Raw genomic sequence first — 26,143 nt, forward strand, 5'->3', positions numbered from 1 at the left:
TGTTCAGACTGAATAAATTATTTTTCAGTTATTTTATGAAGAAAATGAATGTTGTTAATCATTACAACTGAGTTGGACTCAGTTAGTACTTTGAAAGAGCGAGAGTCGTGATCATTTTCGGTAGAGGTTCAACACGTGTTTCTTCGGATGAATAAAAAATGTTAAAGAAAGTTAAAAAGAAATATCCAGAAATAGTCCCAAATTTATTATCTCAAAATTATTCTAAAGGTGAAAATCTACCTGAACAATCCCAACGGGCTGAAATCAAGGCCGTGACCAAGGAATGGTCCGGACCCCCCTTGGGTTGGCTCTTGACAGAGAATTCGTGGTGGCACTCTATTTTGTGGCGAAGGTATTTGCAGCAACATTAACACTATGCAAAGTCCCGCAGTCACCTCTTTGTGACTTAATAACAGCTGTCGACCATATTGAGAACGTAATATCACACTTTCAAGATATTCAATTCAATAGTGAATAAGAATTTTCAAATTCATTCACAGAAGCGAAGGATTTATTGGCCGAAGACAATGAAGAGGTTGACATCAGTTCAGAAGCATCGCGCTGATCCAAATGCCAATAACCCCAAACAGTATTACCACATAACTGTAGAAAACCCCCTATTAGAAGATTTAACTTCTCAGCTCAAAATAAATTTACTGACCACAAGGAAGTGATTGGTGATATGTAAACTCTTATACCAATGGTCTGTTCGGAGAAGGAAACGTCATTCACAAGAGAGGACCTAGTGATGTACGAGGACCTGGTGGAACTAGACGAGGCACAAGGCGGATTTCAACTATGGAAATTGTTGTGACAGGGCAAAAGCCCTTCGGACCGGCCTTCTTGCGCCATTGAGGCTATCGGAGAGTGCAACAGGAAATTATACCTCAACATTTATATATTGGTGAACATATTTTCGACTCTACCAGTAACTACGTCAACCCCGGAAAAGTCATTTTCTACACCTAGGCACCTAAAAACCTACCTACGGAATTTTCTTCTCGGGCCAATGTAATGGTAATTATTTAAATTTGAATTAGCAAGTCTTTTTTATTTTTTATTGAGCCTACCCTCTGCCTTTGCTAAAGAGTCAAAAAGTTGAAGTTATATATCAACTGTAATCCCAGACATCAAGTAGATGCTTTCAATTGATATATGAATTGAGAACAGAAAAACTAATGTCCAGAGAGAGAGACTTGATAGTCTGTTTCAATTCAAACTGAAACTTCTGCTAATTTTACAAAAGATTTCAAGTCATGAGAACCCAGTTATGCAAAATTCAATGTCCAGTACTTACGGTGGATCAAAAAATGTATTGTTATCTATAATATTGGCTGATTTTTATAGACGTCATGATTGTAAAGCCCTTCTCAACTCAGAAATTTATCCTGATTTCATTAGTTCAGGATTCATACAAATACTAGAGGTTAGAACAGAAAATGAAAACATTTCATGTTTTCATTTTCATTTTCAAATCGTTCATTAAATCAAAATTCATCTCTAGGATGATGCATTTTCAGCTTCAATAACCTGTCTTGTAGACCCAGATATATGTGAGAGTTCAGCAGATACATATATTGATTTTTCTACAGTTTGTATTCCTGCAAATATTCAGTTTACTGTGGCGGAAATTTTTTTCTCTGTCCGTGATTTATCTATGATTGGTGCCAAATAATTTTTGGAATTATTGATCGAGCAAGAATGAATCTGCTTGAAATGAAAATGACATCTGGTATGAATTTTCCAAAGACATTTCATGTAATTCTTGAAATACGCGTCGGCTGACAGTAACACCGGGAACCCTTTAAGAAGATCACATTCAGAAGAGACGAGAAAATCCTTGATTGAATTCATTCTGATGTTTTCGGTTCTTTTTTACTGGATATTCAAATGGTGATAAGTACATGCTGATATTTGTTGATGATTACACAAGAAACATATTTGCTTATTGGATTCATTTCAAATATAAAGTGAAAAGTGAGTTTATGAAGTTTCGGGCTCTAGCATAAAATGAAACTGGAAACAATATTATAACTTGAGAAACATAAAATGGCATTGAATCCAGAGGTTATTGAAAAACGAAAGAAACTGAACATGAGATATCGGTGTCATATTCCACAACAAAATTCTATTACAAAACGTACAGATTCTTTAATGGTAGAAAAAGCCAGATGTTGCTGAATGCAGGTTTAACAGAAGGATATTGGGAAGATGCTATCTAAACAGCTCTATATCAAAAAATTTGTCATCACACAGATCCATAGCATAGTTAAAATCAACCAGTAAGTCCACTCCCACTACTTTTATTCTTTAATTCATAAAGTTCTCGGTGACCTCGAGACGAAGTGTGGAGCAAATTTCATTCTTTTACCATAGGCGTGCGCTCATATAAAAATGAAATTTAAGATCATTATAGAATATTTTGTGGTAAATTACTTATAACCAAATATAGAACTGAAAACAATAATAACAGCAAGTAAACTAAACACAATATCCATTTATGACCATTTATTATAATTAATCTGATGTTCGTGGTACCGTCAAATCCTTCGATACTACAGTACTGAACGCGTTGGATGAGAATCTCATCCTAAAGCCGGCTTCCAACGGCGCGGGACTTGGCAAGTGACTTGCCGAGTTCATCGGTTTGGCAAACAGTTTGCCAAGTGGCAAGTCGACGAGCCGTGACTATTCCCACGGCGCGTTGAACAGCTTGCAACGTCACTCGCCAAGTTCTAAATTGCGCTCGACGCACCCACTGGATTGTTATTCTGGTGAAAACAATGGAGTAGTTTGCATCAAGGAAAATGATGAGACGCCAACAAGAACAAAATCAGCGTATTGCAGCTTGTGCTGCAGCTTTAATAGTAATGAGCAGTGAATATTTAAAAGCAAACAAAAATAAAGAAAAAAGAAAAAGACGATGGTGGATGACGTCTTTGTATAAAAGTCGAAGTAGGTAAGTAAATCTGGCTTATGAACGTCGTCAGTTCCGGAGGCAGTTCCACTGCTTCTTTTAACTTTTTGCAACAGTTTTCGATAAGTTGCCATCAGCGTTTCTTTCTTCTTTTTGAGATCTGTAATGAAACATTTCATACTCAAATTGCTTTCAATCTGTTTCCAGCTATCGTGCACCAAATTTCTGTTTTTATGCTTCGGATCCTTTGGGTTCCCTATAGCTGGTTCCCCTTCATAAAGTTCCAAAAATTCTAGAATTAAATCGTTAGACCACTCCATTCTGAAAGTAAAATTAAAGTGAAAATAGGAAAATTTAAAAACAATGGATGCACTAGCCACCTTTTGACAACACAACGCCACTGAGGGAAAACTGCTAATGCAAGCATTCTGTGTGGGAACGGATTCACAAGCTCGGACAAGCCGAGCCTGCGATGCTCGTTCATCCTTTGACTTCGCATTTCCACGGCGCGTGACTCTCCAATTCGCGAGCCAGACTTGCCAAGTCCCGCGCCGTTGAAAGCCGGCTTAAGGCGGTTGAAAGTCCCCGGCAACTCGGGCGGATCGCGTGGTAAGAGAGCCTACTTGTTGTATTATGCTACTGGGTCTATAGTTTATGTGACCTGACCTCAGAAGAAGAATGGTCAGGTAATGAATGAAATCTCAGTTACTAATACATCTTTGAATGTGAAGCTCATGTACATCAAATATGAAATGGATAAGTGGAATTCTCAATTTTAAATGAATACTTTCCTAGGCTGTAGTGAAAATTCAGAAGCATATTGCGCATGACAGGTTTAAAATCCCAAAATAAATATTGCTAGAAGATATTTTTCGAAAACATGACAATCAAGCTAGAATCAAGTTTAGTTCAACACCTGAAAATGATTGTTTGCCGAATAAAAGTCCATTTACTGATTAGAAGGTTACTGATCTTGAATTTGTGGAAGTGGGAAAAGAGTGTTTAGAAGGCGATATGAAACATACGAACTTCGATAATGTTCATTGGAAATCTGATGAAGGGAAGAGGTAATGCTCGAAAACAAACCAGAGAATGAGAGCGTAATAGGAGATCAATACTATCAGCCAACAAAACGTTAACTATAGTCAGCAGAGCTTAAGATCAAAAGGTCATTTCTTGCAAATTGGTTAAAAAAAGAGAACAACAGGATATTGTCATACGGTATAAGGCTATGGATGATACTATGAATGATTGTATGAGGCTGTGAGTCGAATTTGAGGATACTTTTTCGCCCACTGTGAGATACTCTACAATCAGAACTTTGGTAGTCCTTGTTGCTCAAATATAGATCACTCGGCTGCAGAAACTTGTAACTCCTTTAGATTGTGGAAGATGAGAATTTCTCTAAAGATTTGAGAATAACTTTCGTCCTTGCAGTGGACGCACATACCACTCATGATGTCTGCCGCATTATCAGACGAAACGTTTCATTCATCCAGGGACTACTTGCACGGATTTTGTTCTTTTCAATCGTGACTCCAGCGCTGAAAGCCTATGATTTTATATCAAACAGTGAACAGCCCGTACTTCTGGTTGTCGTGAAGTTCAACTGAACCTACTCCTTGGTGTTCAACGAGAAACAACCTGAAACTGATACTCCGTCTCTTTACCTGTATAATATATGTCTAGTCAATCTATTCAATCTAATTCATTATGCTGAATAAATTTCAATTCTAATATATCGATAACTCTTTTTCATATTCTACTACCATTGTGCTTTTTTCCATTTTGAACGAGGGAACAGCAGAAATGCTGAAATGTAGCTTGAAATGTAAAATCTTTTATTCCAAAAGATTTGAAAGGTTATATAAGTTTTAAAAACCAAGATTTATTCAAATACTGATTTGAAAATTAATTTTCCAACAAGTTGAAGGGCATGTTCTGAATATGTATTTCGACAAAGTAGGCAGTTTCGGCCTGAGACGAAATGTTTCAGTTTGCGATAAGACATCGATAAGACATAGTAGAGAAATGAAATAAAACAGAAACAATTTATAATTTTATTCATTATAATGTCATAACATTGATTTGTTTCAATATCAACTTGTCATGAGAACACGTGTACTTGTGAAAAGTATAGTAATCACTAAAATAAATAATGATGGAGACAAGGAACGTGAAGAGGAACCATGGTGGGTGGTTGACTCGGGTGTAGTACTGGAAGTACTAGAACTACTACTTGTTGGTTCTCTTGTAGTTGTTATGTCTATTTTGTTGTTATGTTCATTCAAATCATTGATAACCCAATAGTTCAAAAGAGAGGCAGCCTGTCCATTGAAGACAAAGTCTCCATGGTTGAATATTTCTGAATGAACACCGCGATCAACGACCACTTTGTAGATATGTAGTAGGAAACGTTTCTTATCCTACAAAAAATAACAATTATTCATGCATTCATTGCATGAGGTTACTCCGGAAGAAAAATCGAAAATAACTGAAATTTTGGAAATTTCAACTTGATGAGAAGATTAATGGTTATTTACTTGTTAGGTTTTGTACATGGTTTTTTTTCCATTTTGTATCTCTGCTCAGAAAAAGGAATATTTTCATTGCTGATGAAATGTACAATTTTGAGGTATTTCTTGAAATCTACACCTCAATCACTCAAAAAACGTAAGATTCCATGTTACATCGATGAACGAAAAAATTGCAAATTGAAATATAACACTAAATAAACTACTATAAAACACAAATGATAGATTTGAAAAAGTGAACATCTACAATATTTTGGGAAGTCAGTAGATTCTTCTTTAAATAATATTTGTGAATGCCTATTTATTGCTGTTTCCTTCAAAAATATTGTTGCATTCCTGCATTGTTTTTCCGGTTGCGATACAACATCTGGATTTGCCGAAAAAGAAAAGAAAAGCATCATGAACCAATTATTAGACGCTGAAAACTTGTCGAATTTGGCCAATGTTTTTTATAAGAAAGATGCAAGTAAAGGAAATATAAAAAAAATCACAATGAACAAAATCTATTTATAAATGTAAAAATGGGAAAATAACACTGAATCAATTTAGAATGAAAGAATATCAATTGGAAAAATTTAAATCATCTTTTATTTTGGCAAACCTCCCACCCACAAAAGGAGCAGCAGAACAACATTGTAACAGGGCATATTATCAGCTTCAAACTTGGTTAGGTAATGAACTGACAGCAACAGATTAAGGCTGGAAATAACATCAATGAGGCGTTATACCCAAATTCACAGAAAATGAATTATTTCCGGAAGTATTGCTCAAAACTATTTGCTGCAGCTGTAAAACTGGATGTTACAGTTTAAAATGTGGCTGTCGAAAACAAATTTATGCTCAAATTGTCTTGGTTCTGAAAATTGCTCCAATATAGAAGAAAAAACCTATGAGGAAGTGAATGATTCAGATGAAATTGTGGATGAAAAACCAATGCAGACTGAAAATAATATTGAAAACGAAGAAGGTGATGGTCTTGAAGATTTCGAAGATCAACTAGAATTGGAAAGGTTTGTCGAATCTAACGATGAATATCAAAGAGACAAAAACTAATGGATAAGTGATTAAAATTCAATTTTTTTTTTCAAGAAAAATAAAATAACAAAAACTTGGTTATTTGAATTTTTACATAAATTTTGAGGTTGTTTGAAAAAATGTGGGGAAGAAAGTTGTACATATTTTTATTACCTACAACTTTTTCTTCGAACTTTTCTTCCATAGGTCTTGTAGTTTTGACGTATATCGAAATAAACCATTTTTTACCCTTAAAAACTAACTCCCTTCCACTTCCAGAACTCGGATCGCCCGTAACTTATTTTTCCTTTCATTTTCATCATATTTTCCTTTTTCCTAGTGGGTTTCATCCTACTGTTATTTTTTTATTCAAAAAATTATCGACCCTGATCTAATAGTCTGTCTATTGCAGTTCTGGAAACAGTTATTGTTTTGGACTTCATTTTACGCCAAAAATTACAGTTCCACTTCTCAAATTACTGATTAATTGAACTCTAGCAGATTTTCTATTCATTTATCTACGTTCATTTTTCAGACTGTGTGAGAATGAATACCCGCAAGTGAGCAAGGAGTACGACTTCTCCACAAAAAGGCCTTTCGAAGGATATATGGATTATTTGATTTCAATACAAAAAAAAACACTTTGATCGCTATATATGACAGCTCAGAAGTTATAATTTATAATTTTTAATTTTTTTGGGCATACAACCTTCTAAAATCTAAAAAATAAACAATACCCGATCAGAATATTAATCCATAGTCGTTTCAAAAATCTGAGTATCAGGTTATTTCGAAAGTTATGTGTTTTAATGTTATGTGTTTTTGTAGCTCCATATCTCGATAAATATTCATTCTAATGTGTCGTGGTATGAACTGAACGATGAAGAATTCAGTACTTCTTGTACTTAGTACTTCTCCTGCTGTTCCTTTTTCCAAATTTTGATTTTTTGTGATGTCGACCAGTCAAACAGTGTTAATGATAGTGTTATTGAATTCACTGTTCGACTTTAGTTTGCGAAATTTCGTTCCGGAGATTGACCAACAAAAATGGTGCGTGGGATGGCGAAAGAACTGGGCTTTAGCCCCCGTGAGGTTTTTTATGGTTCAAAACGTATTGGAAAAGTCATGGAGCTCGAAAAGTGGGTTCCTCATGATTTGAATAATCAACAAAAATTGTCACATTTCGATGTCTACACAAACTAAACTCGAGGCGAACTATCTGAATCGGTGAGATTAATGCGCGTTTTTCCGCAAGGATCTATATCTACTGACTAATATCAATCTCTGCGTGAGTATCATGCTTACGCTGATGATACCCAAATGTATGTATCGTTCAAACCAGAATTGTTGAATGAAGCTGTTGCTGAACTTCAAAACATTTATGATTCTTCTGTGAAACACGAACTGCAACTCAATCCTGATAAAATGCAGGTCCTTATGTTTGGTCCCAAGTTATTTTGCCAAAGGTATTCACCTCAAGTTAATATTTCTCTGAATGGTATAACTTTAAATGTAGGACCGGTGGCAACAAATCTTGGCTTGATGTTGGATAATAATTTCAGGTTCAAAAAGCAAGTTTCACTATATATCCAGAGAGCTTACGCGAACTTGAGACAGGAGACCCTCACCGAGCATACCTAAATACTTCCCTGTTAGGATAGTTTAGGATACAAAAAGTACTAAATTCCTGTTTACGCTATATCTGTGGCATCCGTAAGTTCCAGCGTATTTCTCATAAGCTTTCTCAGTCGCAATGGTTGTCAGTGAAGGATCGTTTCTTATTGCAATATCTAACCTCATTTCACAATTTAATCATCAACAAATTACTGCAGTATCTTTATGATAAAGTTTGATTTCGTGAAAATAAACATGAAGTGAATATCCGACACAAAAATACAATAACTGCCTCCACCACAGCACAGCACTGTTTGAGAGATCGTTCAGTTTTTCTATCTACACTCATCACAATAGTCTTCTCACATATCTAAAAAAATTGAAGCTGCCACTTTTCAAGCTACAGGCTCGTAAATTGCTATATGAAAAAAAGCTATCATGCAACTAAAGTCTCGCAAAAAATGCAAAAATTCAAGTCATTCTGTAAGCATTATAAATTACCCCTCTTTTATTCCTTTTATATTTTTCTCTCTCTAACTACGTAGGCACTGTAATTTTTTGTACATTATATGTTCGATGAATACTTTAAGTTTTGTATATTGTGAAGGAGTTGCATGGAAGAGCAGGATTCGGCGTATTGCACACGCTTGTCTCCTGAATTCCGCTTCGGGATTTCACCAAACCCATTGTATTTTCCTTTGTGTACTTTCTTTTTGACTTTGGTAAATGAAAATCTTTTTTTACCGTAGTGTGCGCTGGTCAGGCCCTATCCCCCGAAGCCCCGATACAATCGGGAGGGCGCGCCAGCATTATCAACCCATGACCACTTCCCACACCGTAGGGTAAGTGATCATTGGGTCCGAGAATCATGTGTCCTGAGCAAGCGCAGTGAGCCAAGAATGACATCCTTCTGCATCTGTGCGGCTAAGATTTCTGCCTTAGTGCGGCAAGCCGTTACGATTTCAAGATTCGAGAGTAGAGAGGGCATCATTCCACCAAGGACTTCAATAATCAGAACAACCATCTTGACAGAGTGTTCTGAATAGAGTCTGCGGAGTTCGAAGAGAAAATCTCGATATTTTATCCGTTTTTCCTTCTCTTCACTGACGATATTTGTCTCGCCAGGAGCTGAAAACTCCACGACAAATATCGTTTTGCTCTGGTGGTCGAGAAGGACTACATCAGGCTTATCAGCTTGTATGAGCCTGAGAGTGAGTAACGAATAGTTCCAATAAATTTAGCACTTATCGTTCCCCATAACGAATTCAATATCCCCCGAAGCATAGGGCAGCACCGGTGTCTCGTCAATACCGTAAGAGTGCCATAGATGGTAGTATAGCACTCTTAGGCCGCGTTATGTCGATGGATATAGGCCGAAACCGCATATGCTGGACATGCTGATAGCAAGTGCATTAGGGTCTCTGGCGCGTCGCGGCAGGCCCTGCACCTTGGGTCAGGAACCTCTTTTCCCATCACGCGACTGCGATAGACGAAGATGTTGAAGACACCATCCTGGCAAACCATGATGAACCTCTTTGCTTTCGCGCATCCAAAACGATCCGTCTTTGGATCGGTTCATCACGTGTGATAAGAAGTGGATCCTCTACGACGACAGAAGATACGTTCAGGACAGTGGTTGAACACCGATGAGCCACCCAGGCACTTCTAGAAAGCGAAAACCCACCAAAAGAGGATCATGGTTACTGATGGGGGTCAGAGGCTGGTATGATTCAGTATAACTTTCTGCAACCAGGTGAAACCATCATAGCAGAGTTCTATTGTGACGGAGTCGATGAAATATATCGAAAATTTCATCAGTAGCAGCCGGCAGTTGTCAACAGAAGAGGTCCTATCTTGCCCTACGACAACGCCTGTCCGTACGTTTCACAAATCCCGGACCGAAAATTGAGCGTCGAAATCCTGCCTCACCCACCATACTACCCAGACCTCTCGCCAATCGACTACCCTCTTTTCAAACACTTCGTTAACTTTTTCATCGGTTCTACTGTCGCCAATCAGGACCAGGCAAAAGACAGAACTGTTAAAACAATCTGATATTCAAGTTTCATTAATTTTATTTCATGAGCAAACTTGTTACTGTTATTGATCAATTGACCTATTCAGTGGTGTCTACTCTCAGTAACTTTATGGGGTAAACTATTCAATTTGCCATTCATTATTATACTTCAGCAGATTATCCATCCGTGCACCTTTGTTTATTTTTCAGATTGTGAAATGTTGAATACCAAAAATTGTCTTTCGAAGAATATTTGAAATTTATGATGTACTTACTATGACATTCAAGATCCCATCATTCTCAGCCCAGTAGACACCAACCGGAGTCTCTATTTGTTGGAGATCATATTCTGGAGGCGTTTCATTGTGGTATATATTAGTGTTATCACTTCCATAATCGTATTTTCTGAATTTACCTGAAAAGTCGATGAACCAAAACTCGGAGGTATTTTTTATCAAAAATAAATTTTTGATAAAAACAAGTCCATATATTCAGGGCTATTCAAATTCAAGTCTATGCACAGGGATAGAGAGTAGGTGAAAGTGTGAAAAAGTTGCTTATTTCTTGACTACCGAAAAATCTATTACCAATCTGTCATAGCCATTTCATTTGTAGAATATGATTATAAAATTCGTAAACAGAATAGTTGAACAAGTCAATGAACAATTATTTTGAGTTACCTGATGAAATCAATTGAGCATAATGCTTGAATTCCTTGAAAGACGATCCTCCTGGGAAAACCTTCCATAAGTTTTCCAACATTGACTAGAAAAAAATTCATTCATGAAGTTGATGCCTCGGTTCATAAATATAATATAATTTGCTTGCAGGATCATGGATTGAAGATTTTGACATGGTACTTACTCCGCTAACGTGTTTCTTCTGGAATCCTAAAAGGTTAGATGTAATAGCTGCACAAACTCTTCGATAATCCGAACTTTTTTTGCAGAATAAATCTCCGGCTGACGTAAATATTGGATCATGCGAGAGAAATTCACTGATATCCAATTTTTTTTCAATTTTCTGAAAACATAAATCTTTTTTAAGGAGTACTTTTTCCAGCTCATGTTGTCACATTACAAGATTATTTCCAGTACTTATTTCGTTGGGGTAATTTTATTCTTCATGAAAAAATGAACACTCTTCGAAACAAATTTCATTGGCAAAATTCTCATCAGTATCAACAAGTATTTAAATCATGTCTTGCATGAGAAATTGATTAATCAAAAAACTTTGATGATGATAATAAAATATGAGTTCATGAAATAATGCTTTGAATAAAAAGCACAAGGAGATGCAATTTGGAACTGATATCAATCTTGGCGCTCATTGAGTCGCGATGGTATGGTACGGACATTACGTTCGCTCCGCACTTTCTCAAGGGACGGTACGGATGGTACGGTAGGAATGGTACTTTTCGTCCGCATTTCATTTCAAGGAATTTTGTGCTGCAGTTCAGTTAGTACGGGAAGGAAGCCTACGGTCAGTGAGTAAAACACCGTAGTCTTCTTCTAGCTGTGTGTGAAAGATGTGAGAACCTGAACGAAAACTGCCATTTGTCCAAACTTGAGACTCTACAAAAAATATTCCTAAAAATAATATTTAAAAGAGACATGTTGTATCCTACAAACCTTCTTTATCAAGAGGCTAAAATATTTGATATTAGTCAGTTGTACTACATACAGTTAGTGTATTTTCAATATAAACATAAACGTCACGATTATATAGACCACGTACATAACACTAGAAATAAAGTAAAAAAATTTATCAAAACAGAACTGACACTCAAAACAATTGGTCATCGAAGTCATTTGCACTCAGCTAGTCGAGCCTATAATATACTTTCGGAGTCCATTCGACAGGCAGAACATTTTAAAAAATTCAAAAAATTAATTAAAACATTCGTTCTGGACGAACGACATCAAATTAATTTGTTACTAAGAGCCTGACGTCCTAGTAACATGGTATGTTGTTCTTTTTTTTTGTATTGGCAAATCCTGTTGTTTGCAATGGTTTGTAGTTCTTTTTGTTTATTATTATTTTTATTAAATACTACATACAAAAGTTTTATTTATTGTCCAGATTATTTCTTCTGTATTTCTTTTTTGTTTGTTGCTATAGTTTATTTCATAAAATACGTATATTTTTTGATCGAAAATTTTGGCAGTTTCATCGCATACAAGCTCTGCTTTCGCGATGTTCGGTGTTGGTGTTTATTTGTGTTTATTTGTATATTATATATAATATAATCGATGTAAATTAGCATGTGAACAATTGACAAATAAACATATTATTATTATTATTATTATTATTATTATTATTATTATTATTAGTATGGTAGAAGAAAAAGAAAAGGTAAGAGATCAAAAAATCACCAGATTTTAGATTCACAAAATAAATGAGAAGAATTTGGAATTTGTGTAGTTTCACACCCTATTTTTCGAATTGGTCGACGATGATAACAAGTTTGATTTAGTGCTTTCAAATTATCCACAAAAAAATTCAATGAAGTAATGTACCGAACATAAAACTTGAAAAAAAAACCACAAATATCAGAAATGTACTTTCGATAATACGATATTGTACATCAGTATGTCACGTCGGCTGTCCCAAAAAAACATTTCTTTGGACTTTTTGAGCACAAGACAACTCAGACAAATTTATGCTGCATTATTTTCATAAATTTGAATGAGCTATCAGCAACTTTTCTGTTGAAAGTGGGCATCTGAATAACAGCAGACCAATCTCAACCGACTAGATTATATTATTTTTTTAATCATGCTATAAAGTTATCAGTGTGCGGCTATTCTATATGAAATGTAAACAGAAGGGCATTCAATAGTTCACTCGCAATTTGAGAAAAGGGAAATTTTGTGGAAACTACTTAACTTGGAATATATGGAAATTATATTTGAGAAGTGAGATCGATACTCAGCCGTATTCAAAGAAAAATGTACTATTCATAGTATTTTTTAGTATTTTATATTTCAGATATTTTTAAGCCAATAATGAATTGTTTTTCTAGAAATAACCAATCAATTATCTGTGATCATCTTGAGAACCTGATTTTGCATTAACTTGTTATCATCAAATTATTATCACTGAAAAATGTTTCATGTTGCTTCATGGAAATCGACGAGTTTATCGAACATTTCAAATCATATGACTCTTGGTCTTTTAGATTCTACCACTTCATCAATATCGTGACTCGAGCATTCGTATTGATTGAATTGAAAAGAATTCAGCCAAAATGGAATAATAAAAACAGATTTCTACTCACTTCAACAGTATCATAATGGTCAGCCATCAATCTGAAAATGTTATTATCCGAATTTTTCATGAACACCAAAGGTGCCATTGTGAATAAGACAGTTAATTTCTTATTATATTCCGGTTTTTCAGAAAGCATAGCAAAAAATTGAGTTGCTCCTTGAGAATATCCAAGGCAGGATATATTAGTTTTCTGTGAAATGTTGTAAATGTAGTCGATCATTGCGGTGTCGTCATAAACACCAAGTTCGTGAAAACTGAAAAAAAAACATATTTAGTGGTGTGTGAATCGAAACCATAAAATGCTTTTCATGTGGAGAGATCCGAGAAAACACCTACCTAGTTATATAAACAAGTAACACACAAAAATAAATTTTATTGAGAAAGTTCTTCTTACCGAAAGAATATTTTCACTCTTGCATTGTCAAGTAGTAATCCCACAAAAATACTGGGGAATTGAAATGTTGGAAAAATTAATTCAGTATATTTTCTCAAAAAAGGTGTTTGATATTTTGAAATTTACAAGTTTCGAATTTCATAGAAAACTAGCTATTATCGATGCCTAATAAAGCTTGAGCTCTCAAGGTGTTTTCCTCTTCATTAACAGTGATACTAATTACGTCGAATGATTACTACACCTGATTTCCGTCATGTAAAACACTAGCCAACAACACTATATGTCTTGGTGAAACTTTCACCCTTGTTCATCACTGACAGCAACCGAATTTTCTGGGACAAAAATTCAAATGAGAGTGCAAAAAATGGATTCTGAGAGACATGCGACATCCCATTCTGCAGTAGTAGGCCTTCCACGAGTGTTTTGTAATTTTCTACTTTCTTGTTCCCTAAAAACACTTAAACAATTTTTTTGAAAGAACTTCACGCAGCTAATTCAACATTACTTAATTTTTGATCAAACTGTTGATCACTTAGTAGTTTTCTGATTTGTGGTCCAATAAGTATACCTTTCTTGAGCTATGCATCACTGAATTTTGGAAAAACGTGATCAAGATATTTAAACGCATCACCTTCTTTGTCTAATGCTTTTACAAAGTTTATCATCAACCCCAGTTTAATGTGTAATGGAGGTAACAAACATTTTTGGGATTAACAAGAGGTATATTCTTCACGTTAGCTTGACCTGGAATATCTTTATCTCTCGGAGGCCATTCTTTTACTTGATGAAGGCCCTACGTTTCCAAAGGCAAAGAAAACAGCAAAACTTCGTATATCCGCCCTGAATAGTAACTAGTAATAGTCCTATGACTTTTAGGCATTCACATATTTGCCACTTATACGTATAATAACTTATTACATTTCGAGTAAGTGACTAACTTTCGTATGTTTCATGGCAACTGCATTTGCAAGAGAAATATAGGGTCTTTTGTTACCATTATGGAGAAAAACGGCTTTTGAACTTGTTTTAGACGAATCTATAAATGAAAGCCATCACACCAATTGCTATTTGGATTTAGAAAAACACACATTTGATCCTGCATAGAAAAAAAACGAGTATAGCTTATGGTTACGGTTCCTAAATATTGTAACTTTGATTTTTGGGGCTAATAAATTCCATTGTTGTAATCTAGACCCTGATAGTTCAGCATTCTCTTTGGAAAAGTGGAAGTCCCGTACTAGGTCATTTAATTCTGATTGTTCGATTAAATGGGGTGTTCTTCCTTCACTCTCGGAAAAATAAGGACCGTCTTTTACTGGCACATCATGGGAACCTGCCTGGTCATCATACATTTCCAATTTTCCCTCCCAATTTGCCGGGAGTGTTGGAACTGGTAAACCTTCTTCTTGAATAACCAGACACTTTTGTCATGCAAACCTAACAGTCGTTGTAATATTCGTTGTTTCTCGCCAAATCATTCATACTGCAAAATGCATAGAAGAGCGTTTGCCATTCAACCAGTTACTTAGATTTGCTGCACAGGTTTGGCAATATACGTGAGGTGCCCAATCCCGATCTAGATCATCAACAACACATCCAAAATACTTATAAAAAAACTAATTATTACAGATTATTGTATGACTTTCACTATAAAGGGTTTTACAAAAACCGCGACACGTGTTTCGCTATACAATAGCTTCCTCAAGCAGTTTATGCTGACCACATTAATAGGAAAAACTATCTGCGGGATTAACGCAGCCACGTTTCTATACTTTGGACATTTTTATTCTAATGCGTACGTCAAGTTCAAACATGTCATACTGCGTTTACAGGAGTAAACTCATTTCATTCACAAAGATGACACTAATATAATACTCTTAATATTCGCGTGTTTGCTCACCTCCCTTCACTTATACTAACCCACCACTACTCGCGTTAAAACAATATTGATGATCCAATTGTTAGCCTGCTACTTAATAGCGGTACCGTATTTCTGGTATTTTCTGGAAACTTCGAGTATGGGAAGTTCGAAAAGCGGCGTTACAAGTGTTGCCAGATTTTAAACAATTTCCACAATTTAGGAGAAAAGCAAATTTGGAATGTCGTGTTCAATAAATTTTTGTAAAAAAATCTAACGTGTTAGGGAATTTTCACTATCATTTTCACAATTAGGAACTGAAAATTAACAAGGAACTGCCTTTGGCATTACAGTTGTGAATACTTCCGAAATACAAATCGTAAAATCATAAAACAACTACAAAAATTAATGGCGCTCCGAGGCGACTTCATTGATTCCAGTGGCGCATTTGCTTTTTCAGCTGCAGTAAATTCCGGAAAAACCTGCAGCACCACATCATCTGAAGACATTAATCTGCCAATGTCCTCTCTCAAAACAAAATGAAGGGTGCTGAAGAGGCTCCAATAAATTCAATACTTGGCCAAAACACGTAATGACACGACTATTGTCAAACCTAAACCAGCCCGTTTTGTCTTTGACCAAGGCGTAATAATGACCAGTTTCAACACCAGAACCACAGTGAATAATGACTGCATGAAGAATAATAGTGGTCTGCTAGATTGAAGTGTTCATCTACTTCGAACCTTCGTAACATTTTGGTGCTTCCGACCGAGGTTGAGTCATTTTTGAAGATCATCAGTGTTATCATTAGATTGTCTGGTGCCTCAGCTATACTTGCTTTCTTATAACAGTCAGTTAGTTTCGCTCATTAAAAGTTTCATTTTCAGATGATTCAACAATACCTAAGCTTAGTCACATTAGGAAACGCTAGTTGAAGTTCCGGAAATTCACATACGTGAATTGGCTGTAAACTAGTGAAATTAACGAAATTAATTTCAAAATATAATTCTCTTTTCGAAAATGAATATTTCGAAATGAGTTTCTAAATATCAATCACTTTTCATTATTTTCTTATACTATGTATCTCTCCCCGATAGTTTTCATTTTCGATTTCTGTCAGAGTTTTGGTAAACGGGATGTTTCTTTCTCGCTTGGAGCTTTGTTCACGAGATGGAGTTGTTACTGTTTAACAATCTTTCTGCCAGAAGAAGTCGTATATGCACCGGAGTCGGGTTGAAATTAATCGGGTCCCAGGAACTTTTTTGTCTGGGAAAGATCTTTTCTGTATATGATATATGATTGGAAATGTGCTTCCTTCATTAACATCTAGATACAATACAGTGTTCGATATCAGTATAATTTCGTCATAATGCTCATCAAATATCAGCGTTTCTGTGAATGATATCTGTTTTCATTCCAAATTTTTGTTTAAATTTATAAGGACGAAAGGACTTTTTTCAATTTTGTAATAAAAAAAAACTTCTGTGCAAAATATACACAAATTTGAAGAACGTATTCATTAAGTTATTTGAATTTATCTTTTCTTCAATTTGCCCACACTTTTTGGTGATGATGAAGAAGTAGAAGCCAGACATTTTTTTGTAGAAAAAATACTCAGAAATCTACTTTTCGCATCAAACTCTAATGAAAGTTGAAAGTGAAACACACTGTATATGATGGAATATCCAACACTAGTATTAATCTTTGATCATGATCATTTTAGGCCACTGTATCAAACATTCATACTTGCAAAAATCTTGAATTCATCAAGAAAGTAGTTATTTCAAATTGTGAATTATTTGAACAGAAATATATTCTACAAATAATCTCAATTTTGAATATTTTGTCATAGATTTTCTCTGGAAACTTGTAACTGATGAAAATTTATCAATCTAAAACTGATTACTTCAAGTGCATTAATGGATTTTCATTATTATCCTACATTACTGCACTAAGAGTAAACACTATCCTGAGAAAATAATCGAACTGATATTATTGATTTATCAAAACAATTTTTATCAAGAATAAATACTTCATGGTTATCATTGAGAATTCGAAACTTCAAGTGTTCACTCACCTGAAATTCCAGAATGATTTGTTGGAGGGACTCATTGTATAATGGCTTCTTGAATAGGTATTTCCTCTGTTATTGCCCAGCCATACATCATACCCCTGGTCAGCCAGTTGCAAAGCTAAGGAATTTTCAGGACCAGATATCAAGAAGTCCGCAGAAGTACCCAAAATGCCATGCATCATTAGAACGGGGGGTGAATTTGCTGGTGCTGAACTCGAAACATTTTTTCCACGAGGAATACGATGCATTTCTAGGTTGTATCCATCCTCTGTGGTTATTGTATGTTTTTCGAAGTGATACCCAAGGCCATTCACGAATTTTTCCTATGAAAGAGAAAACTTTAATATCTGCTAGGTCATAAGATGACTTGTGATTTTCGTCCAAAAGTTTATATTGGCCAAAGGAGAGAACCTTCTCCAGAACAGTCAAAGAATATAGGAGTACTTTCTTCAACATGAAAACCAATTCCACATTTGTAAACCATCTTTTGACCGATGAGCATGAGTTCTGGCACGACATATTACATATTACAGTTGAGAGAGAAAGGTTTGAGACTCAATCTCTTGAAATGCTTGGAAAATAATTTAAAGGATTTCAGAATTCTCAAAATTCACTGAAATACAAAATAGGATTCAACCCTTTCTCCCTGTTGAATCTGTATTCCAATATGAAAATTTGTAATTGGTTTACTACACATCCATTTAATGAGTTGAAACAATTTCTTTTCATGATGTTTTTATTAGTTTATAACCAAACTCACGTGAAGTTATTATTGGGTAGAAGGTCATATGATTCAAATTATTATGTAGAGCACTAATTATGTTCAATTCAGTCAGTATAAATAGGCTTGAGGAAGCTGTTGTATAGTGAAACAATTATTGCGGTAAGTATTGCGGTTTTGTGAACTGTTCAATGAAAACCCCACAATAAGGTATCACTTGAATGAAAATAATTTCCATTAGACTTCCATTGATGATGAAGAAGTATTCATTCCTTTTTTTCATCCGAGTGAGAAAGAGTTTTTTTTTTGATATACAATCAGGTGATTTTTGATATACAATCAGGTGATTATAATAGATGGAATGAATTTCACTGAAACTCAGAATTAATGATGATTGCGGTGACGATAAATAAGTTGTAGGTGTGAACTTCACACAAGTTCAGACAAAATTGATATACACAACCAATATGGAAAGAACGGAACCGGCACAGTTTGCAAAGTGTTGCCCTCAAGAAATGGTCTTGCAAAGCAGTTAAAAAGCAACTCATATTCTTCACTTGATGTCGTCTCAGAGCTTCTTTCAAATTTTGAGGTATATTGTAGTAGTTTCCTTCTATTTGAAACATTGGTATGGTCTGTTTTGCTGTAAGTGTCATTTCACAAATTCGACACTGATTTCATTGTAAGAGCCACCAATAGACAGCTGTTGGGTGTCGTCAGTACTGGGCAGGCGATCCTAGATTGAAGACAAAATAATCAGAAACTTGCCAAGTTTTTATGCCAGTGTTGGTAGTTTGACCAATCAATCGACAACTGCGGTAGTAGAAATTTGTGGAGCTATCCTGGAATGCATTCGAAAAACGAATCCACATGTTTCTAGAACTGAAATAAAATCGAGAAAGGTTAATGTAGTCAAGCGGCCCGGTACTGACGATGCCCAATAGGCTGAAACAGATGTCTACCGGTGGCTCTCAAATTGAAATCAATATGGGAATACTCATCTTGTAATTTTCATGAAATTATTTTCCAGCAGCTTGGACAGCATTAACCTTTTTCGAAAGGTAAAAATTTCACTTACATGGAACACTGTCATCCTCTCTGGTAGACATCGATGTTTCGCCGTAAGACACTTGTCTCAGGGCTCATCAGTATCAATCTGGATAATATTATAAAAAAAACACACAATACTTTCATAAATTACGATTTTTATGTCACGGAATAAGTTCGATCTACTTATGTTATCGATGATATCTTAATGACATTCATTCATGTATCATTCCCAGCCAAAAGAGATCTCGTTTAAACTGAAATGGTTATATTTTAAGGAATTACAAATTTTTGCGAAAGATAGTTTTTGGATTTCCACTACTACATCTTGATGAAAAAAAATGAGGGGATCTTGCAAAGAAAGGAAGAGAGCAATAAATTTTAAAAGAAGTAACTCTATACATAGATGTGTAGATCATGCAAAGTAACTTTCAGACACAAACTGGAAAATGAGCCCTCCTGAAACAGCGGTTCTTTTGCATGATGCATGATGCCGCTGTTATTCTACCTGTATTGCTGAGTTGTGTTTCTCACCCATTGATTGTCAAATTTTTGTATTCTCCATAAGTCATCTCTTCATAAATTATCGGGTATGTTACGTAATTTTCTCACAATTCACTATAGCTATTATGAACATTAGGACTCGAATACAGATCTATTCAAGTACAAAACTCACAATGTCAAACTTAGACGCATCTATCAGGTTTGCTCTTGATCCTGGCAACTCTGTTTCTTCATTCATAGAATCCTCTAGATTTATCAGCGTTGCTTGTGTTGAACTCCAGAAATAAAATATATCCACACAAATTACAAACCAAATAATATTTTTTCTCTTCATTGCTCTGAATGTCATAGCGATACTGATTTCAAATCACTTGCGTGCGGATTATATCAGTTTTATTGTGTAGGTGTTTGAAATGAATTTTCAACCTTATCTGATTTTGTTCGTTGCTGTTCCTGAAGAAATTTTATCCATAGCATATTATTGAAGAATACTCATCGTAGACTTTTCATGAATTGGGACAGTTTGAATTCATTATTGTACATCTCTGTGTACATTCTGCATCACATTGGGTTATATAGAAAAATTATTTATTGTGAAACAATAATATATAAAGCAAATAACATTATCTCCATATCGACAATGGAATAACCGTCCTGAAATTTCAAATAATAATTCCCCATTGAGATCAGTATTGAATGTGGATTACGCAAGGGTCACGTATGGAGGCTTCTCAACCATAATGAATTATTTAACCATCTTCACGTATTCGTGTACTTATTTGGTCAGTGATCTCTCTGGTCTGCTGACAAGAATTGGATTCCCTGAAACATTGATCATGTTTTCAGCGGAGCTGGCACAGAGTATGTGTCCTACTAACCTCGACAGAAAAAAATAGATCTGCAAGCTTATGCAGACGACCTTGTCATTTTGGCAAGGTCCATGTCGAAAAGGGTACCTTGTGATATTCTTCGAAGCACGATGGACGTTGTTCACAGTTATTGCTTGAGGGATCATATGTCTCTCAACCCCAGCAAAACTGTAATAATCCCCTTTACCAGGAGGAGAAAATTGGACGATCTAACGTCATTTTCCCTCAATGGTGAGGTCATTCCACTTGAAAGAAGTTTCACAAAAAGCCAGATTGTCCCTATGGTTTAATTGCCTGGTGGCCGAAGGCTTCACAGAAAACGACCTAGGCGAAGCTCTCTGGCTTACAGAGATAGGCTATTCTGGCCATCAGTGGTGCCATCAGTACCACAACGTCAGCGGCCATGTAGATTCTTCTAGATCTACCACCTCTCCACATTTTTCTGGAGAGAAATGATGGAATGCATATAGACTTATGCATACTGTCAAATCAATTCATAGTACAACAAACTGTTGGTTGACACTGGAGGTCATAGTATTCTGGAAATGACCTCTAACTTTATGCATCCAACTGTCAACTACGATCTGCCTTAAAGTACTGTTCCCGAGTAGAGAGGACTGGATCCTCCAGGAGAAAGAAATATCAAGAGCAGATATTGTTGGTTCACAGATGGATCAAAAATACCTTCCGGTTCTGGTGCAGGTATTTTCAGTCGCAGACTCAGGACAGATATATCAACCTGCCTACGAACCTATGCCACTGTATTTCAAGCGAAAATTTACGCTATTGAATTGTGTGCGGAGGCCAGTGAAAATATTCTCTGACAGTCAAGCGGCTTTGGAAACTCTTTGTTCCTACCGAGCAACGTCTAAATTGGTAGCAATTTGCCAAAAGCGACTCTTCTCGATAGAAAGACAGATCGTCTCTGATCTGGATTCCTGGAGGGTGCAGCAAGCAGCTTCATCGCTTTAGGCTCTGCCAAACAAAGATTGAACACCTGGATGGCAAGAAGGATTATGGACTTCTGTCAGAATCCTTTAGGATTGGCTCACTCCAAGGCGTTCATTCACCCTTCTAAGCTTGAAATCAAACAGTTGTTGGACTACAGTGGGGTGAACTACGATGTCTAACAGGTCTTCTTACAGGTCACTGTCATTTGAATCATCATATGCAAAGACTCGAACTGTCGGAACACAGTGGGTGTCGCCTCTGTTTGGAAAATGATGAAACAGCAGAGCACATATTCTGTGCCTTTCCCGCTGGGGACCGAATCAGGTTTTTAGAGATCTGCAGAGCGGTACTCTTAAAAATCTGACCTGAAAGACCTCTCATCATACAAACTAATCTGCTTCGTTGAGGAGAGGGGTTTATTTGGTCTAGTGTGAATACATTTGAGTCACAATAAACCCTTGCGGGTTGCGGTGAAGGATCGAATAGACCAACTCACTTTGGACCTAATATAACCGAACCTACCAGAGCTTGAAATTATTTTGTGAAAAGTATGGCTAGCAAAGTACGTTTTCTGTGAAGTATTGAAGCAGGGCTTCCACTCATAGCCGACAACAGTATTTTCTTCAATTTTTAAATTGTATATGAACAACACCATGAAGTAAAAAGTCCCGTGCTTAAAAAACTAATTTTTTTGTTCAAAACTGACTTTATCTTGATCTCCATCAAGAGCCATACAATCATTCCAGCACCTCTCTAACATTTCAATACCACTTTTGTAAAACGATTCACCTTTTGCCTTAAAATAAGCCTCAGTTTCAGCAATAACCCCTTCATTCGAGCGAAATATTTCATTGGTGGGCATTTTTTTTAAGTCTGCGATCAGTCATTAGTTACGTGGAGCCAAATCTGGTGGATACGGTGGATGTGAAAGCAATTGAAAATTCGATTCATGTAGTGTGACCTTTGTTTTGATTGAGTTATGACACGATTCGTTATCTCGACTGAAGAACATTTTTTTCTCTGCCTTATGCAGTCGCTTCTTCACAATTCCGGCCTTCAACCGCTCCAGTAACGTTATAAAATATTCGCTGTTTATGGTATTTCCATTCTCACCACACACATCGCAAAACACCAGGGTCATAATCTTTAAGGCCGATAGTTATGCTTTCGGCACTTTGGACAAGATTCACCAGTTGCTCTCCAATCAGATTAGCGCCATGTATGTGTTAGGCCCCAGATTCGTCAGCCCAGGTAGTTACATACACTGTCAGGCTTCGCTCTCCTGGTCTTTTTGAATGACGTGCATTTATCTAGGTCGTGATGTGCAGTTCTGAAAGTGAACCTGTGAACAATCTTCTGGCAGTTATAACAGTATACTGATGGAATTCTAGTTGTTCGACATTAAAGTTTGATCAGTAGAATTTGGAACCTCAGCCGTAAAATGAATCTATGAAAAATATTTTCCCTAACCAGAACAAAAATGCTGTCTCTTGACATCAGCCATCAGCCCGATAAAGAAGTTGTCTTCGAGTTAAATATAACTGACGATACATTGGATGCAGTCATGCAGGGATTTTCCGCATCTGGTTTTTGGAAATCATCGTTTGACTTAAATAGTTTGCAAACCTGTGCAGGAGTAGTTTATTTTTTATTCTGTCGCAGGGTCTGCTTTCACTGCTCATGAAATTGAAGCGCAGCAAATTCATAGGATATTCTTTTTTCGAGGAGGCAACTGAATCAGAGAGTCTAATCCAAAGCTGAAGTTGCTATCCATGCATTAGGGCCCACTTGACAAATGACTTTTTATTGTGTGACACTTTGCTTCTGTCTCATCTAGTTCATTGGATTGTATTCATAGCCGAAGACAATATGATCCCGTTGTCAATGAGTTTTTGTCAACTAGCATTACTCATCGTACTTCCAGTAACAATGCCATTGAAATGTGTGATAATATCTCGTTTCGTCTCGGAAAAGCTTGCATTATTGCTTTCCATGAACAAATTGGAGCTCTGATACTTGCAAATGGTAGGTAATTGAGCAATACAAATTCATATCCGCTCATTCTTTTCACTCGTTATTAATTTTTTTATGTCAATTTTTCTTGAAACTAAGTCTAATGACTTCGTTATGTATTGATTTCTCTGTAATTTACTTGACTGTGGTTGGTCACATGGTAGAACAGCATCGACTGAATTATGTCAGTTATTCGTTTTGAATTAATTATATGTTTATCTTCAACAGAAATAAAGTCCTAAGAATATCATCACCATCATCATTATTATTGGTGGAACACCCAGACTCCTTTTCCTGGTGTATCATATTTTTGCTGGGGTTCACTAACATCTGCTTCCTTTGGCACCAGTTACGAACATAATCCAGTGCTTTCAAGAGGAATGCTAACTTACTGACTTGTTCCTCACCAGGACGACAAAGTCATCTGTGAGAACTCGCAGATCTACTTCTCTTGTGTTAAGATATCAAAAGTTTATGTTAACATAGGCTCAAAATGAATTTTTCGTTTTTGCTAAAGGTGGTAGTTTCGCTGTGCTTTCTTTCAATTTTCCAGTCGAAGATATAGTGGCCAATATCTAATCATTCATCAGAGTATTGCCACAAGAGGAAGCCAAGAAAGAAGAAAATCTGCGCGTTTTCCCCAGTACGCCACGCCACATTTGGCACATTAGTGCCAAAGAGAGTGCAGCTCCCAAACAGTTGAATGCTGACAGGAATATTATTATATTCTCTGCGAATGAAGGATCACCAATAGAAAAAAACCTTATCTTCTCGATCCTGTATCCTACAAGATACTTAAAGGGGCCCTACATCCAAGACACTGAAAATAAAATAAGTGATATCTTTATGTTTAACGGTTTGATTTTCAACATAATTATTTTTTTTCAATAAAATCGTTTAACATAAACATTTTTTTACTTATTTCATTTTTAAGTTTTCAGTGTTTGATTTTGTTACTCAATGTATTTCATTCTGTATAGTTGATTTAGTGTCTTAGTATTACAAAGTAATAAGTAATACGCCATTTTGTAGCTGCGACCATGTTGAATGTGCATCTTTTTCGAAGTGTACTAATATTCTACTAGTCAAGTCCTGTCATTTCATATCCATATTAAGGTAGTTGTGAAAAATATGTAATCCGCCATGTTCTAGCTGCCGTTATCTTGGATTAACAATGATTCAGAATTATTTAAATTGTATTATCCTCAAAACTTTGGGTTTTTACCAAATATCAGATCGATCTGTAAATAGGAAGGGGATCAAACTTAAAAATTTACCAACTCATCGAATATCTAAAACCTTACCACCTAGACTCAACGGTCTTCCTGAGATTCACAAGCCAAACCTTCCACTTCGTCCCATTTTCAACGCCATTGGTTCACCTACTCATCCTCTTGCGAAATACTTATCGAACTCACTGCAGCCATATGTTGGAAAAGGAGAATCGAGGCTTATATCACTTCATAAAAAAAGTACTTTGATCCTGTAGCCAAATAATATTCTGGTTAGTTTTGATGTTGTTTCTCTCTTCACCATGGTGAAAGTCGATGAGACTAGGCGAGCATATTTTTTCAGGAACATGACAGCTGGATAGTTCACGAAACCACAATACAAACGCCATGATAGAATATGGAAATGCTTGATGAAACCACTGTCCAGCGAAACACGTGGTACCGTTTTGTAAACTATCCAGTGAACATCTCACAATGAAGTGGTCCTTGAATGAGTTGAATATTTTCATTGACCATATTCTCACCATTATATTTTTTCAATGGAATAACTAAATGAAGTCGCTATGGAAGTCTTCTCAGCCCTATAGTTTCTACATGGAAGTATCCGAGAAGAAAGCACTCAGTACCATGGAAAAATGAAACGTAGGAAAGACACCATTTTTGTATGTTCTGGCCTACAAAAATTTAGACGGAAAACTAGGTTACACCGTTCATCGCAAAACTATCCATGCGAAACGGTATCACAAGAACTTCTAGGGTAGAAACATGATATGATACATATCATGATGAAAATTACTTGTTGATCGTGCCACCATGATTCGTGAACCACATCTTCTTAAAGAAGAGCTTCGTCATATGGAATAAGCACTACATGCCAATGGTTCACGGCGCAATAAATCAAACGTTATCTTCATCCCTGAAAGAGAAATACTCCAACTATGACCACGACGCAACCGCCACTGGTAGGCACAGTCTCTCCTCCTCACATTGACAAAGTCACTATCCGTATTCGATCAAACGGTTGAGTGATCCCAATCGAATGGCGGAATTACAAGTCAGCCGAAGTACCTTCTAGAGAAAATACTAATTCATTTGAGACGTTTAACAAATA

General features: G+C 36.1%; 1 protein-coding gene across 2 annotated transcripts; it reads right to left on the minus strand.

The window, feature by feature from the left end:
• Nucleotides 1–4,963: 4,963 nt before the first annotated feature.
• On the minus strand, nt 4,964–20,341 carry LOC111502367 (lipase 3). Of its 2 annotated transcripts, none has more exons than XM_023156438.2 (7): nt 20,140–20,341; nt 17,699–18,018; nt 13,377–13,623; nt 10,961–11,119; nt 10,777–10,861; nt 10,372–10,511; nt 4,964–5,343 (listed from the first exon to the last, which is right to left on the minus strand). In XM_023156438.2, the coding sequence occupies exons 1-7, from the start codon at nt 20,314–20,316 to the stop codon at nt 5,017–5,019; spliced, it is 1,455 nt and encodes a 484-aa protein (XP_023012206.2). In that variant the 5' UTR covers nt 20,317–20,341; the 3' UTR covers nt 4,964–5,016. The 2 variants fall into 2 exon arrangements, with proteins under 2 accessions (XP_023012206.2, XP_074037745.1); XM_074181644.1 differs by lacking the exon at nt 20,140–20,341 and adding an exon at nt 19,495–19,524.
• Between the last annotated feature and the right edge of the window lie 5,802 nt (nt 20,342–26,143).

Source organism: Leptinotarsa decemlineata, unplaced genomic scaffold, assembly GCF_025532065.1.
Source record: "Leptinotarsa decemlineata unplaced genomic scaffold, Ldec_3_MD MMD2_tig00026314_RagTag_RagTag, whole genome shotgun sequence".
NCBI lineage: Eukaryota > Metazoa > Arthropoda > Insecta > Coleoptera > Chrysomelidae > Leptinotarsa > Leptinotarsa decemlineata.